Source organism: Lycium barbarum, chromosome 9 (assembly GCF_019175385.1).
Source record: "Lycium barbarum isolate Lr01 chromosome 9, ASM1917538v2, whole genome shotgun sequence".
In the NCBI taxonomy this organism is placed as follows: domain Eukaryota; kingdom Viridiplantae; phylum Streptophyta; class Magnoliopsida; order Solanales; family Solanaceae; genus Lycium; species Lycium barbarum.
In genome coordinates, this window is record NC_083345.1 from 107,679,473 (window position 1) to 107,695,393 (window position 15,921).

The 15,921-nt window shown below is 31.9% G+C and overlaps 1 protein-coding gene across 1 annotated transcript; it reads left to right on the plus strand.

Moving 5' to 3' along the window:
• The first annotated feature begins 9,377 nt into the window (after nucleotides 1-9,377).
• LOC132609304 (uncharacterized) lies at nucleotides 9,378-11,332 on the plus strand. The gene has a single exon (XM_060323214.1). The coding sequence runs from the start codon at nucleotides 9,492-9,494 to the stop codon at nucleotides 11,148-11,150; it is 1,659 nt and encodes a 552-aa protein (XP_060179197.1). The 5' UTR covers nucleotides 9,378-9,491; the 3' UTR covers nucleotides 11,151-11,332.
• The last annotated feature ends 4,589 nt before the right edge of the window (nucleotides 11,333-15,921 follow it).

Consider the following 15,921-nt stretch of genomic DNA (forward strand, 5'->3'; position numbering starts at 1 on the left):
TCATAATTTTTTGGATGCATGTGAATATTTTAAACATTCTAGTTTGACCACTTTGTTGACTAACAAACTATAAACATGATACATGCACCAAACAAACATTAATATTATGTATGTGCTTATTTTAAACACTAGCAAACTATGCCCGTGCGATGCACGGGGCCTAACATGATTAATTTGGTTACTCACTTTAGTTAGTCTTTATGATTTGTTTATTTTGCAAAGGATACCGCGATTCTCCTTACTGAGTCTCCATATTTTATTTCTTTTCCTCTTATTTTTCCCCTTAATTTCTCAATTGTTGTTAAAATTTCTCTTATTTTGGTTATGTCCGCCTCTTTTTATATTTAGTAAGTTGACAATTCAAATATCCTACATGTCATGTTTATAACCACAAGATTCAAAGGATATTTTATTATATTATACACATTTTTAATTTAGAACCACAAGATTCAAAAATCTATCTTTATTTCTTAAACTCAGTGTCTAGTCAAACTGAGACACTTAAATTGAGACAGAGGGAGTATATGCCAAATGAAGGAAATGAAAGGACAACTGAGACACTGCGTTAGATCTAATTAACAAAGAAATTTGTAGAATAAACTCACCAAAATTAATAGCAAAACTCTAATTTAAATATGATAAAATATGCAATGTATATTAAGAAAAACCAATAAGAAATACAATTGGATCAAATAAAATCATTATATTGATTATGTGGCAATTAATAGTTGAAAAATACCCCATTTGGAAGCTGATTTTTTGATTTTTCACTCATCCACGCGCCTAAAAGAGAGTGTATCCACGCTCTTTACCACATCAGCGTCCAGGGGAGTCGTGCCTATCATATTTTCAAGTTTAGGGGGGTAAGTAGGCCAACGTAAAGTTTAGGTGTACAACGAATAAAAATCAACAAGTTTAGGAGGGTCCTAGACCCTTCTGCCAAACTGAAATTGAGAGTACCAACCATATGAACCACCAAGTAGTCCTCCTTAGTGAGTCTCCATATTTTGTTTCTTTTCCTCTTATTTTTCCCCTTAATTTCTCAATTGTTGTTAAAATTTATCTTATTTTGGTTATGTCTGTCTCTTTTTATATTTAGTACGTTGACAATTCAAATATCCTACAGGTCAAGTTTATAATCACAAGATTCAAAGGATATTTTATTAGATTATAATCATTTTTAATTTAGAACTACAAGATTCAAAAGTCTATCTTTATTTCTTAAACTCCGTGTCTAGTCAAACTTAGACACTTAAATTGAGACAGAGGGAGTATATGCCAAATGAAAGGACAATTGAGACACTGCATTAGATCTAATTAACAAAGAAATTTGTAAAATAAATTCACCAAAATTAATAGCAAAACTCTAAAATAAACAGAAAAAATTTAAACAAAATCTCAAATTCAGAGTACCAACTATATGAATCACCAAGCAGTATTTTGTTTCTTTTCCTCTAATTTTCCCCTTAATTTCTCAATTGTTGTTAAAATTTGTCTTATTTTGGTTATGTCCGCCTCTTTTTATATTTAATAAGTTGACAATTCAAATATCCTACATGTCAAGTTTATAATCACAAGAATCAAAAGATATTTTATTATATTATACACATTTTTAATTTAGAATCACAAGAATCAAAAGTCTATCTTTATTTCTTAAACTCCGTGTCTAGTCAAACTTAGACACTTAAATTGAGACAGAGGGACTATATGCCAAATGAAGGAAATGAAAGGACAATTGACACACTGTGGACACGTGGGGACTTAAAAAGTAAACACACAAGAGGTAGAATTAATGTTAAACTTCTGAAATTTACAGATGTTAGTCCCTGCTTGGAGTATAATTTTATGTGCTTTCTATAATAGAGTAATAAAATGAAGTGTAGAAATAAAGAAATATCATAACGTAAAAGTGGAATACACGTGTACAGAGAATAGGTGTCAAACCAAGTAGTAGTACTTGTTGTTGTTAGGTTCGTCCCTCTTGGACACTTATATATATCAGAATTTTTAGCAATGTGGCCAAATAATATAGGACGGAGAATTCAATCTATCAAGACAATATTACTAAAAGTGTAACTTGTGTATTGTTGTAATGGGACCCACAGATTTAAAGGATAACTCCAACAAATGCAGAGAAAATCTCAAATATAAAAAGCTAATGGGACCCACGCATACCAAAAAGCTGAAGTACAGCTTTTGGCAAACACAAGTAATAAATCCAACATGGGATGGGTTTTTTGTCCAAGAGTGCAAAAGTACATCTACAAAGCAATCCAGTACAATTTCTTTAAAGCACCAACAACTGGAGAATACCCAAATTACCCTTGAGGGATGAAGCAGACTGCTGTTCAGTACGATTTATGTTGCTTTTTGTACTAATATGTGCAGCTGTGTTTGTCCCATCTTCACACTTATATAAATAATAAAAATATTAATTTGATCAATTTGGTGACTAACAAGCTATATCTGTATAATCACATACATAAAATAAATAACAAATGGCTTTAACAACTTAATAGCACAAAACAAATTCTTTTATGGCCCCAGAAATAAAAATATTCTCATAACGTGGACTGCAATTATTAAAATAATGCATTCAAAAGACTTAAGAATGAAACTTTTATTGTATGACCGTTGAACGTAATGGGCCGAAATTAAGTTGAAACCAAACACCATTACATATGTAAACAACATTATACTGTGTCGTTAAGCCAGGGTAAAACTTGTCTAGTTAAATAAACGGAAAAGGGCCAAAATTACCCCTGAATTTTGGAAAATAGTTCATTTCTATCATTCGTTATGCTTTAGGGCCAATTATACCCTTACCGTTATACTATGGAGTCAATTATACTCTTATGTCTAACAGCTGTCACGTGGCATCATCTCAGCCCTTCAAAATTATTTTCCCCTCAAATAATTTTTTACCCACTAATAACCCAACCCGACCCGAGCCGAATTTTTTTTTTCCAGCCAAAGTGATACGGACCCAACCCATTACCCCTTGGCTGGAAAAAAAATTCGGGTCGGGTTGGGTTATTTTAGTGGGTAAAAAATTATTTGAGGGGAAAATAATTTTGAAGGGCTAGGATAATACCACGTGGCAGCTGTTAGACATAAGGGTATAATTAACCCCATAGTATAATGGTAAGGGTATAATTGATCCTAAAGTATAACGAAGAATATGAATGAACTATTTTTCAAAGTTCAGGAGTAATTCTGACCCTTTTCCATTAAATAAAACTAGGTATTGTCTATAGCGACTGAAAAGGTAACCTAGGATATCCTTAAAGGGTTTTGACCGAATCAGAGAGTTATTCCTTTCAAAACAAATATGCTGCCACATATAATCTAGTCCTATTTTGGAATTGAGGTTGGCAAACACAAGTTTCAAAAGAACTGTTATTGCTATCTTCGTCATAAACCATCCTTTCATTTTTTTTTTTCTTTTTAAAACAAGAAACTTCAATAATAGGGCAATATAGAAACAACAAAACGCCGAAAACGTTTCACACAGTTATTACGAATTGAAATCGCAAGTTCAAAAGCAATCCAATGATCCCTTTAACACAATAATACATACATCATCATATATGTTTAATTTTCTTACACGAAGATTATCGATTCAAATATTCAGACTCTTGATATCACATGTAAGATTAACTTAATGCACATAGGATCTTTAACACAATAATCTTATATGGAGACAATACGGAAAACATAACTGATGCGGAAGACATTATAATGAAAGTGGAAGCGTTACTTATAGAAATTGGTTTCTACCTCCTTACCCTAGCCTTACATTAAAAATCCTAATGGGTGGAGGGAGGACCAATTTATAGGGGTTGAGACTTAATACGGTACGTCCATCAAGTAACTGATCTAACGGACGAGATTTATTCTTCATTAAATATTAGTTATGCGCTTTACATAAATTAGTACTTTAACATCCAGTAGTAGTAACATCTTCTTCTTCTTATTTGATGAAGAAACACAATTTCCCATCTTTAGAGCTTCTTTTCTCTATTTACTCTGATTAGGGTTACAAGATGAAGAGAAATATGGCGAAGAATTAAACACAATTTCACACGTGCGTGGGTTTTCTGCTTTTGGGCTATCCGAAACACTTGTGGATTTGCATGGTGTTTCAAAATCGTTTAAATAATCTTGATTTCACTTCAGTCTCGGTACGGTTCTATAAATCTTTTGCTACTCTTTTTCTTCACTGGAGATATAAGAAGGTGTTAAAAGTTCTTCAATTTAAAAAATACTATAATGAAGGCAAAGATTAAAAAATATAATGAACCCTAAAATACAAGATATATATTCAATCGAAAAATATAATGAAAGCAAAGATTTACCTTGCAGCAATTAGAAATTCGAACACAGCGGCTGCCATTATGCCATCATAGCTAATTTGAAGATTTTTTTTTCTTCTAAATTTAATTTATTGTCCTCTAGCTAAACATCCTAATAAGGAAAAATATAGACTTCTAATATTGCCTTTTTTATAATCTATTTAAAGAGCCTATGGGACCCATGAATCCACTTGTCAACTAAAAAACTAATCTCATATAAGTAATGTTGTTACGCAACTCACAAAGTAAAATTTCTCACATAAATGCCGCACAAGTTAATAAAAAAAAATATGTATTAAAAAGATTCAAAAAAATGACTAAATTATCCTCGTCATTTTAGACCTAAAATCTTTCTTTTTTCTAAATATACAAAATCTACACAACAAATTAAATGAAACATCGAACAAGAAATAATTGTTATATTGTAATTCCACATTACCAATATTTGCATTAATAATCTTTGTATAACTAATACCTACATTACTAATTCATACATAATTCGTCTTCAAACCGAATGATCCCTTAAGATATGCAGTGTTATATACTTTAAACTAGTTTCTGGGTTCATGTTTTGTACGTGTATCTCACCTTAATTAGTACACAATTCTTACACATAATCATGAAGAAAATATTGTGGATCATTAAAAAAAATTAGGAATAATTTCAGAGACCTCCTCTCAAGTTTCTCTCTATCACACTGATCTTCCTCATGGTTTACAAAATTATGGTAACCTCCCTAGTTTTGAGTAAAAGGCTTAAGAGGTAAAAAAAAAAAAAAAAAAAAAAAAAAAAAAAAAGGGCTTTTGTTGAATTCTTCAGCTGCTTCATTTCATTTAACAAACAGAAAAAATGTGGTTCCATTGCAAACCAAACACTTATACTACTCAATCTATCAAAACACTCCAAACAAACCATAACCAGTTGAAGGGTTTCCTATTCATCATGATTCCTTCTCGTCCACTAACACCTTCAAATGGCAAACGAATACACTATAAAATTAAAATTCCATATAAATATAAAACAAGGCAAACCAAAGAGAACAACCCATACCTTGTCACCATTGTTTTAGACTTATTCATCATGCTTAATTGCTTATATTGATTCTTTTTACAAAATATATGCCTCTCTAAGAGAATACATGAGATTTTCTATGAATATATTAAGAGGATGCTCATTTGCATCCATAATTCATATAGGAATAAATTCTTGATTTTAATTTCTATTACTCCCACACTTTTTATTGTCATAACCCTAAATAGTTAATAACAATGTTTATGACATATATCCTTTGATATTCCTCAATGTAAGCTTAGAGATAGTATCATTTAGATCTATCTCAGCAACGCATTCCGAAGATAGTATCGTTTAGATCTATCTCATGTATATTTTTTATTTCCGCAAAAACTCTGTATGTTTTATTTCCGCACAAACTCTTTAAATTTCAGTTATAAAATCTTCATTTAGTAGAAAAAAAAGAGCTTATAGATAGAGGCGATGTAAGTCTTTGTTGGTGACACTTAAGAAATAAGAGAATCTCTCTCGTCCTCTCTACATTTCTTATCTACATCTTGTTCCATATTATTCTTATTTTACAACAAGACATAGTTAATGATCTTAAGCCTTAATTTTTATGTTACATAAATCATTTATGCAATTAGCTCATACTAGAATTGCCGCACAAAATTTTGGTTAATTTACGAGATAATATCTTAGATGGTCACTCAATTTAGAGTAGTTCACTCAGAAAGTCACTCAACTTTATTTTCCTAACAAACCCAACAACACTTATTTTGAAATTAATCTCAAATTTCATATCTGAATTTTGCTTTCAAACTAAAAGTCCAAGATATGGCTTAAACTTAAAGCTTCGACTCTTCAATGGAGTTTTTGTTTTAACCAATAAAATTTCAGATATGAAAACTTGAGCTCTAACAATGGAGGTTTTCTGATTTCTTTAGAAGCATTTGAGCTCAACTTATTCTAATTAGATACATGTTCGGCTAAAAGCAACTTTAGATTTTGTAGATCAAAAAGTTGTGAGGGTTGAGATTCAGGGGGGATTATAAACGATTGGGTAGTGGCGGCTGGCCACCGCAAAAGAAGTGGTGGCGAAGGAGATTTCGGAGTGAAGTGTTAAGAAGCCTAGATATAGCGCTAAGTCATGCACTCGCGTTAATCACTATTGAACAGATAAGTTTTAAAAGGGTTGTTGGGCTAAGGGATGAAAAAGATTTTGTTTGAGTTATAAACAAAGTGGGTCAAATAATGGAAGAAGGTAAAATACATTTCTTTTTTATTCTAAATATTTTTCAACAAAGAAAGTGACCTTTTGAGAAAATAACTACATCTTTGTTTGATATTTTTGCTTTTTGAGAGTTAAACGAGTTGTTATTTGATCATAATTTTTTATATATTTTTTAAAAATATTTTAAATTATTAATTATGGTGACTTATAATACTTTTTACGTAATTTATAAATATTTAAATTATATTTCAAAAAGTTTAAAAATTTTATATTCAAATACATGATCAAAATTAAAAAGTTTAACACTTAAAAAGGAAAAAGTGTCAAATAAATTAGGAGAGAGAGAGTATTAGTTAAGTGACCGTACAAGAAATGAACTGCTATGTCCCAATTTAGGACCAAAGCAATACTTTCAAAACAAAGAGCAAAACTTCTTTTCTCTAAGGAATCTTTTCCAAAAGGCAAGCGAAATCTTTCTTATTTCTACTTTTTCTCTGCCTTTCCGTATTCGCTTTCCTTTATTTTGCTTCACTTTCGACTTATTGGGCCCTTCACTTTTGCTTTTTCAATAATTTCACTTCTGTTCTGTTACTTCCAGGATAAGGATCAAGTGTTCAAGCAGACTTAGAGCTTGTTTGATGGGCTTAAAAAAAAGTAGCTTATAAGTTGAAAATAACTTATAAACTAAAAAAAAGTAAGTTGAGGTAGTTCAACTTATTTTTTTTTTACTTATAAGCTATTTTCAGCTTATAAGCTGCTTTAGATAAGCTAATTCAAACGGACTCAATTAATTTTTTGGGCTTATTTTAAATACAAAATAATTTTAAGCTGGTCAGTCAAACACTCAAAAAAATTAAAAATAGCTTATAGGTAACTTATAAGCCAATCCAAACGGGCTCTTAATAGTATTATCAAGTTGGGTTGAATTTTTTTAATTAATTTATTATTTATTATATTTTTTATTTTATTTTTAAAATAAAAATTAAGCTATTCACCGGAAAGTGATTTGTGACTTTTGCGTCAACATACTCAAAGTTAAGTGAATTTTGTGATAGAAAAGATAGTTAAATGACTTTTGTGGAAAAAAATGATAGTTACGTAATCATCTGTGAAATTTACCCAAACAGGTTACCTCTTAGATAGTCACTCAACTAATAGTTATTATTTTATAGATTCACATTTCTTCTTAATTCCAATTTTCTTCAACAAAAAAAAGTGACTTTCTACCAAAATAACTAGAATTAGTTCAGTCACCATACAAGTAATCAATTACTTTCGGAATAAAGAACAAAAGTTCTTTTCTCTCAGGAATCTTTGCAAAAGGCTAGTGACTAGAGAACTGAAATCTTTCTTTATTTCTACAGTTTTTCTCTATCTCCGGAGAAATTTTACTATGTTACTCACATGCCACATATACTTGTATGAGGCGTTTATTAGCTTGACAAGTGGATTGATTTGGGTCCCACATTCCAAACCAGCAAAAGCTAAATTGAGAAACACTCTCTCTCCTCTGATAAACTCCTTCCCATGTTTAATTCCTTCGCCCTTAGGGCTGTTTGGAAAGCCACCCAGGTAATTGGAATTGAGTGTAATACGATGTAATTACACAGTTTAGCTTGTTTGTTTGACCAAGTAATTACTTGGTTAGGTAGCAATTGAGTGTGTAATTAAGAGGGTGTAATTAAGAGGGTGTAATTATACACTCCAATTCTCAAGGCGTGGGGAGCTGAGAATTGGATGTAATTACACGCTGTAATTACAGGATTACTTTTTAATTTATTTCTTTTTTGTTTTATTTTACTTTCTTTTCTTTTTTAATTTATTTTTATTTCTATTATTTAAATATTTTTATTTTTACTTTTAAATTATTTTTATTTTTATATTGTTTATCTTTCATTTTCTTTTTTCTCATTCTCAACCTTTACTACGTATGATTCCATGTAATTGCTCGTATTTTTTTAGTTTATTCATTTAGCATGATTGTGTTATTATTTTAATTTTTGAAACTACACCTCGTAATAGTAGTAAGAATGGGTCATTAGATCAATTCCAATTACCAGGTGGCTTTCCAAACTGACCCTTAATGTTTTTTATTTCCCTTATACAAATATCTTCCTCTGTTAATATTCAATGTTTTCTTTGGAGTTGCAGGGAAGACTTGAAACAGTAAGAAAGACAGCAGAAAAAAAATGTTGGTATGAGGTGATATGGTTGTTGACATGTAAAAGATAAAATTAATGAAATTACATGACGGAACTACAACACCCCCGCCCCCCGCCCCCCGCCCCCCAAAAAAAAAAATTACGTACATTTGGTGTTTTACTCATTTGTTTCAAGTTTCAACTCTTTAATGGGTGTACTTTATTGCTTTTAGTTTTTCTTTATGTATCCGGTTGACTGACATTATATTTGTTCATACCTAATTAATTCAGTTGGTGCAGAGCGGAAAAAATGAAAATATAGGTTTTGTCGAAAGTTTCAGCATGTTTATCAGTTAATTTGAGCATGAATTTCAGTTATTTGTTGTCTTTTACTTGCTTTGACCTTTTTCTTATCCCAATTTGATTTAATTTGTTTTTCAAATCTTTGATTAACGAAGAGGAAGGTTGGAAGAGAACAGAGAAAGTGTCTCTCAATTTAGCTTTTGCTTTTTTGGAATGTGGGACCCAAATCAATCCACTTGTCAAGCTAATATATGCCTCATACAAGTATCATGTCGCATATTAGTCACATAATAAAATTTCTCTCCCGGACCGTATTCTCTCTGCTTTATTTATTATGATTTTCACTTTCCACTTTTCACTTTTGCTTTTTCAATAATTTCACTTATCTTCTGTTACTTCCAGGATTAGGATCAAGTCTTCAAGCAGACTCAATAGTATTATCAGTTGATGCCGGACAACAAGAAGATGCTATGCTTGCGCTTTGACGATAACAACTTGGAATTCGGTTATTTACTAGGCCTTTCTATATGGCTGCCCGCTATTGTTCTTGTTTATTGTGTGCTGAAATTTCTTCTTCAGTTGCTAACTCATCATCCTCAAAATATATCCCAGCCCACAGAAGGAGAAACAAAAATAGCAAAGAACAAAAAATCAGATACTGCTCAAGCAGAAGATCTGTTGGATGAAGCAAAAAAATACTCAAGTGTCGAGGATAGAAAAGCCGAGCAAGCTGTTGTGTGCAGATTTAGAAAGAGGCAGGAAAAGATACAAAGAGAAATAACAAGAGAAGAGGAATCAGAATCTCGGGTTTTAGCTTCTAGTTGTGTGTCAAAAGTGCCTCCTCGTCTTCGTGATGGTGATCTAGTGCATTTCAGCCATAGGCATCCTTTGCTAAGATTCCACTTCCGAGGAACAGAAGTTCTAAGATGCAACATGTGTACTATTATAATATCTGGGGTCGCTTATGGTTGCGATTATTGTCATTACTTTCTCCACGAGGTATGCTCTAATATTCCTAGAAGAATTCGGCATGATTTTCACCCTATGCACTCACTCACCCTTCTTCCTATTCCCTCAATCGCTCATTGGCATTCCAAATTTGAAAACAAATTCCGTTGTGTGGCATGTGGATATGACGACTCTTATCGTCACCACTCACTGTTTTCTTTTTACTATCATTGCGACTTGTGTAAATTTGACCTTCATCTTGAATGTGCTTCTGTGCAAACGACGTTGATCCACAAGGTAAAATATCCACTTGATCTCTTCACTTACTTTCCACTGGAAAGTGAAGGTGCAACCTTGTTATGTGGGATTTGTAGCCAAGTTATGAATAGGCAATCCTCTTGGCTTTTCTACAATCGTGAGTTTGATTACATCTGCCATTTTGAGTGTGCTGCTGAAGAAGAGCTTGGAGTTATAGGGGATGATATTTTCCTATCTGAAGTCCAAAAATCGTTGGTCATCCAAAAATGTTGTCCTGGCCAGCAACCAAAACTCGAACAGCTAGGAGAAGTTACACACTTCAGCCACCGGCATCCACTGAAAGCAATCAAACACACGAATGAGGCATCGATCATGAGTACTTGTTGCATATGTTCAAACAAGGCTTCGTCCGGTTACACTTGCCAGCTATGCAATTACTTCATCGACGAGAATTGTTTCCCTCTTCCGCGAAAGATACAGCACCATTTTCACCCGAATCACCCCCTCATACTCACAAGCTATGCCAATCATCCAAAGTTTAAATGCCCAGCTTGCACTCAAGAAGGTGGTGCAGCATACCATTGCTCTGCTTGTAAATTCGATCTCCATCGTAGCTGTGCTGGTGCTCCCATGACATTAACCCTTGGAGAGAACAAGAAAGTTCCTTATAAACTCCTCCATTCGTACCCATACGAGAGTGAGATGGCAGATATCAAATGCAGTGATTGTTCCACTGCGTTAAACTCAAAGCAGAGCTTCTTGTACTACAATTTCGACCTCGATGAAGTGCTTCATGTCCAATGTGCACTTGATAGAGAAGCTAGTAATTCTTATGGTACTAAGTTTCTTTTAGTTAGTAAAAGACTGAATAGTATTAGAATTGAGGAAGACCACTCTTAGTAGCATGTCCTGTAACTGCAAAGTTTTTGGTATCTTGTATGGCAGTAAAACACCTAGTAATCAACTTATTGCCTAGTTTATGGTTGTTATTTCCTTTTCCAAAAGAAGAATGATTTGTAAGAACATCTGTTGATTTTGTTATATTTTGAGGTTTTGTGCAATATTCACCAGGGTTGCTTCCACTTTCCACTAAAGATTCATTTTCAGTCTCACTGGACACCAGGATCTTTCTACTTGTGATCTGATTGTGGCATTCTATATTGCCCAATAAGGACCATTTGTATCTTTCAATGTGAAGACCCTTAATAATAACCTAAGATGACCCTGAACAATGTGCTCACAAAGGCTTCTTCTGGTGACTCTGTTATTATGGAGAATTGCAGAATGGATTAAGACCTTAGAAAACTCACCTCAAACACTAGGCCACAACCTTGGGCACACGCACAAAAAATTGACACTAGGCCACACCCTTGATTACACACAAAAAAATTTCAGATAATTGATGACTAACACCCGATGGAAATTTAATCAGGCCCCATAGGGGCGGATCTACGTGTTGTCGACGGTGTTCACTCGAACACCCTCGGCAAAAAATTACAGTGTATATATAGGGTAAATTTTCTGTGTTTATGTGTATATATTAACTTTTGAACACCCTCGGCAAAAAATTACAGTGTATATTTAGCTTCTTCTTTTTTTCGAACACCCTGAATGAAAATTCTGGATCCGCTACTGAGGCCCCATGATTTCAAATCCAGTATGGCATTGAACGCAAACAAAAACGCGTATCAACATGTAAGAATCACAAACAACTGTAAAAATGTAATCTTTTCATGATGACCATATTCTCTTTTACTCTTTCTTCTATAAGAGATATTCCAAGTAAACTGAAGTAGATATTATTATACAATAACATTTTATTTATCAAATTGAACTAACATTAAAGAAAATGGGGCCGTTGCACGTTGCTGCCATTTATATAGGCGCAAGTGTTTGAGTGACTTGTACCTTGTGTCTCAAGTTTTTCTCCGTTGGACACCTTTCAGTAAAACGTCCATAACTTTTTGTAGGAATGTCCAAATGACAAACGGTTTATGGCATTGAAATAGACTCGAAAGGCTTTGACTTGATATATATCTAGAGCGTGATTCGTTATAGGCTGAGAGTAATGATAGTATTGAAGTTATGCCTTGTGCGCAATCATTTGAAACTTTACTGCGCTGTTTAGTTTACAACTTGGCTTGATCCTAGGGCTCTCCTTAGACCCTAAATCACTTACAACAAAAAGAGCAAATGGTACATCCATGTTGCCAAGCCCTTAAGTTTCAAAACAGTCTGTTAAGTAATTATATTATCGTAAGGACTTGATCCGCTAATTAATATTTTACTAAGTAGCAGATGGCGTCTAAAGCTAGGCTCGGTTCCTGTTTAATCTAATGTTAAAACAAAGAAGACACCAAGAATAGTTCATTTACATTTTGCATTTAGAAATTTGGAACTTAATAAACCAAATGGCTAGTATTAATTGGTCAACTCACAGTTTGGAGCCATATCCAAAAATTAGTAAACTTTCTTCTCCAGCTACAACAATTCGTTACCACTACTGTTTAGACTTTTTCGTCAATTTAATTTCTTATATTGATTTTTTTTACAAAAAAATATGCCTCTAGAGAATAGATGAGACGTATTATGAAATAATTAAGCGTGGACATACATTTGCGTTCATAATTCATAGAAGAATGATTTTTTTTTTAATTTCTATTACTTTCACAACTTTTCATTGTCATAACTCCTAAATAAGTTAAAGAGTCATGTTTATGCCATCTTTTGGTATTCCACAATGTAATCCTATAAATAGAGTTGTTGTTATTAAATTTTACAACAAGATATACATAGTTAATGATCTTAAGCCTTAATTTTTATGTTACATAAGGATCATTTATGCAATTAAATTCATACTAGAATTGTCGTACCGTTTATGTTACTGCATTGCTATTTTTTATAATTAGATCTAGATCTATTGCGGTGTTTGTGCCGTTGGATTGTTTTTTTCTCCCTCTATTTCAACTAGCCGTTAATCATAAACTAAACGGCCAAATACATGATCATATCACTTCTTTAAATACCTGTTACTTCCTTACCCCTTCTTCATCTTCTATATTTTTCTTCTAAAAAATCGCCAACAATTTCTAAAATCAATTCAAGATTCCAATTTCTTCATCAAATACAATCCAATGGGTCTTTCCGTCGTCACTTCAACTGAGTCCAGGTCTCACTGTCACCGTTCTCACCAAATATTTCGTTTAACAAATTACATTCTCTTAGGTGCATCGACCAGTTGTATCTTCCTTACACTCTCATTACGCTTAATTCCCTCGTTATACGGTGGCCTTTTCATCCTCCTCCACGCTCTCACAATTGCGGGTGTGGTCCCCGGATGCACGGACACTACGACCCTAGCGGGGTCCCACATTTGGTATGCCATTCACATGGTGTCTACGGTTATAACGGCAATATTTCAAGGTTCAGCTGCTGTGCTTATTTTCACTAAGACAACTCATTTTTTAGGAGAATTGAAGTCTTATGTTAGTGAAGAATATGGTGTTGCAATATTGAAATTGGTTGGTGGATTGTCCATTTTGATATTTTGCTTGGAATGGGTGGTTTTGGTATTGGCTTTTGTTTTGAGGTACAATGCCTTCGTGGAAGGGAAGACGAATTCAAATTCTAAAAACAACTATAAAGTTGATCAAGATGAGAATTTGAAAATCCAAGTATAAAATTATTCATTTATTTATTTATTTGGGAAGAATCACCGTGTTCCAAACAACGTTGGAGCTCTACGGGATTATTTTATTCATACTAAAATAATGGAATACGAAAAATGAAGTCTGAAAGCAATTTTCTTAATATTTTGAGTTGATGCTCAAGATTTTCTGTATTGAGTTTTACTGATTGCTATTGAGTGCTGGCTTAATTTTATTTACTTAATTTGGCTTGATCCTGGAGATCTCATTTGTAAGTTTTACCAACTTTAATTTGAGCTATAACTTGCTGAAAAATATTCGTTAAGTAAGATATATATCAACGAGTGTGCTAATTTTGAATTATAAATCGAAATGTCAGCTTTATTTATGTGTTAATGAGAAGAAATTTGATAGTAATAATTTAAGAGTCGATAAAAAAAAAATGCATACATAATCATAGGACGACATGTCCTTGATGACTGGACATGACTTGTGGTCCAATTCTTTTGAGTCCGGAGCCAAAATGGCATATTTTTACAGCAATTAGACCAAAATAGGCTGTCTTTTTTTTTTTTATACCCAAATGGGTATTTCGTTGATCATTCAACGAAATACCCCAGTTACTGTTCATAGCAGCAACTCTTTTTTTTTTTTTTTTTTTTTTGCTATTTCGTGGATTGTTCCACGAAATAGCTTTTTTTTTATTTTTTTTTTGCATTTCGTGGAACAATCCACGAAATAGTTTTTTTTTTTTTTTTTTTTTTTTTAATTTCGTGAAAAAAATGATTTTTTTTTTACATATCATGACACAATCCACGAAATAGATGTTTTTTTATTTTATTTCGTGAATAAAAAAAGAAATAGGAAATTATAATTTTTTTTTTGTTTTTGCATTTCGTGTATTAAAAAACGAAATAGGATAATTTTTTTCTAATTTCGTTCGTATAAAAAGGAAATTGGAAAATATATATATATATTATTTCGTGTATTAATGAAGGAAATTGATTTGTTTTTTTTTTTTTTTTTGCATTTCGTAATCTAATGAACGAAATAGGTTTTTTTTTTTTGTATTTAGTGAATAAAAAAACGAAATAGGAAAATAAAAAATAGGAATATATATATATATATATATATATATATATATATATATATATATATATATATATATATATATATATATATATTTCATTCATGTACCAATGAAATAGGATGAATATATATATATTTTTGTGTTTCATTTATAAAAACATTTATATATTCACGAAATAAAAAAAAATCTTATTTCGTTTTTTAATAAACGAAAAAAAAAAATAGTTGTAAAGTCAAGACATAACTTTATTTTAAATATAAATATAATTCTAAAAAATATAGGGAGAAAAACTAGTTGTAAAGTCGTCAAACTTTAGATGGTCATAACTTTGCGCTCGGACGTCTGATTTACGCGATTTTTTTTTTGATTTTGGGTATTTTTCCGAGATCTATGCACACAAACAGCCTTGAGGCGGTTTGGCCGAGCCGATTTTTAAAAAAACGCCTTTTATCACATTCAATTTCAATTTTCCCCCAAATTGGCATGAAATTTTCAGTTTTATTTACTTATAAGATGATGATACGCAATAGATTTCAACGTAAAAATCCAGGGATAATGTATCTGTGAATGTCAATTTCACTTCTGCGGTTTCAATTTTTGAAAATAAAGCTGACTAATTTTCTCGATATATAAAGTTGACTAAAATAACCTTACAGTTAAACACTAAGTTTTTTGAAAAATATATTTTAAAAAAATTAAAAAATGGCTTTTAATCAATTTGGAATATATATATATATATAAGATCAATTTCAAAAATATATAAAAAAACTGTTTTTTTTTTATATTTCGTGGATTGTTCCACGAAATGGAAAATAAAAAATAAAAAAAAAACAGTTTTAAATTAAAAAATAAAACAGTTTCGTTAATATAAATAAAACTATTTTATTTTTTTTGCATTTCGTGGAACAATCCACGAAATATGTTTTATTTTTAT

Excerpts from the sequence above, each read along its gene's own strand:
- LOC132609304 (XM_060323214.1), top strand. The coding sequence starts at position 9,492 with ATGCCGGACAACAAGAAGATGCTATGCTTGCGCTTTGACGATAACAAC.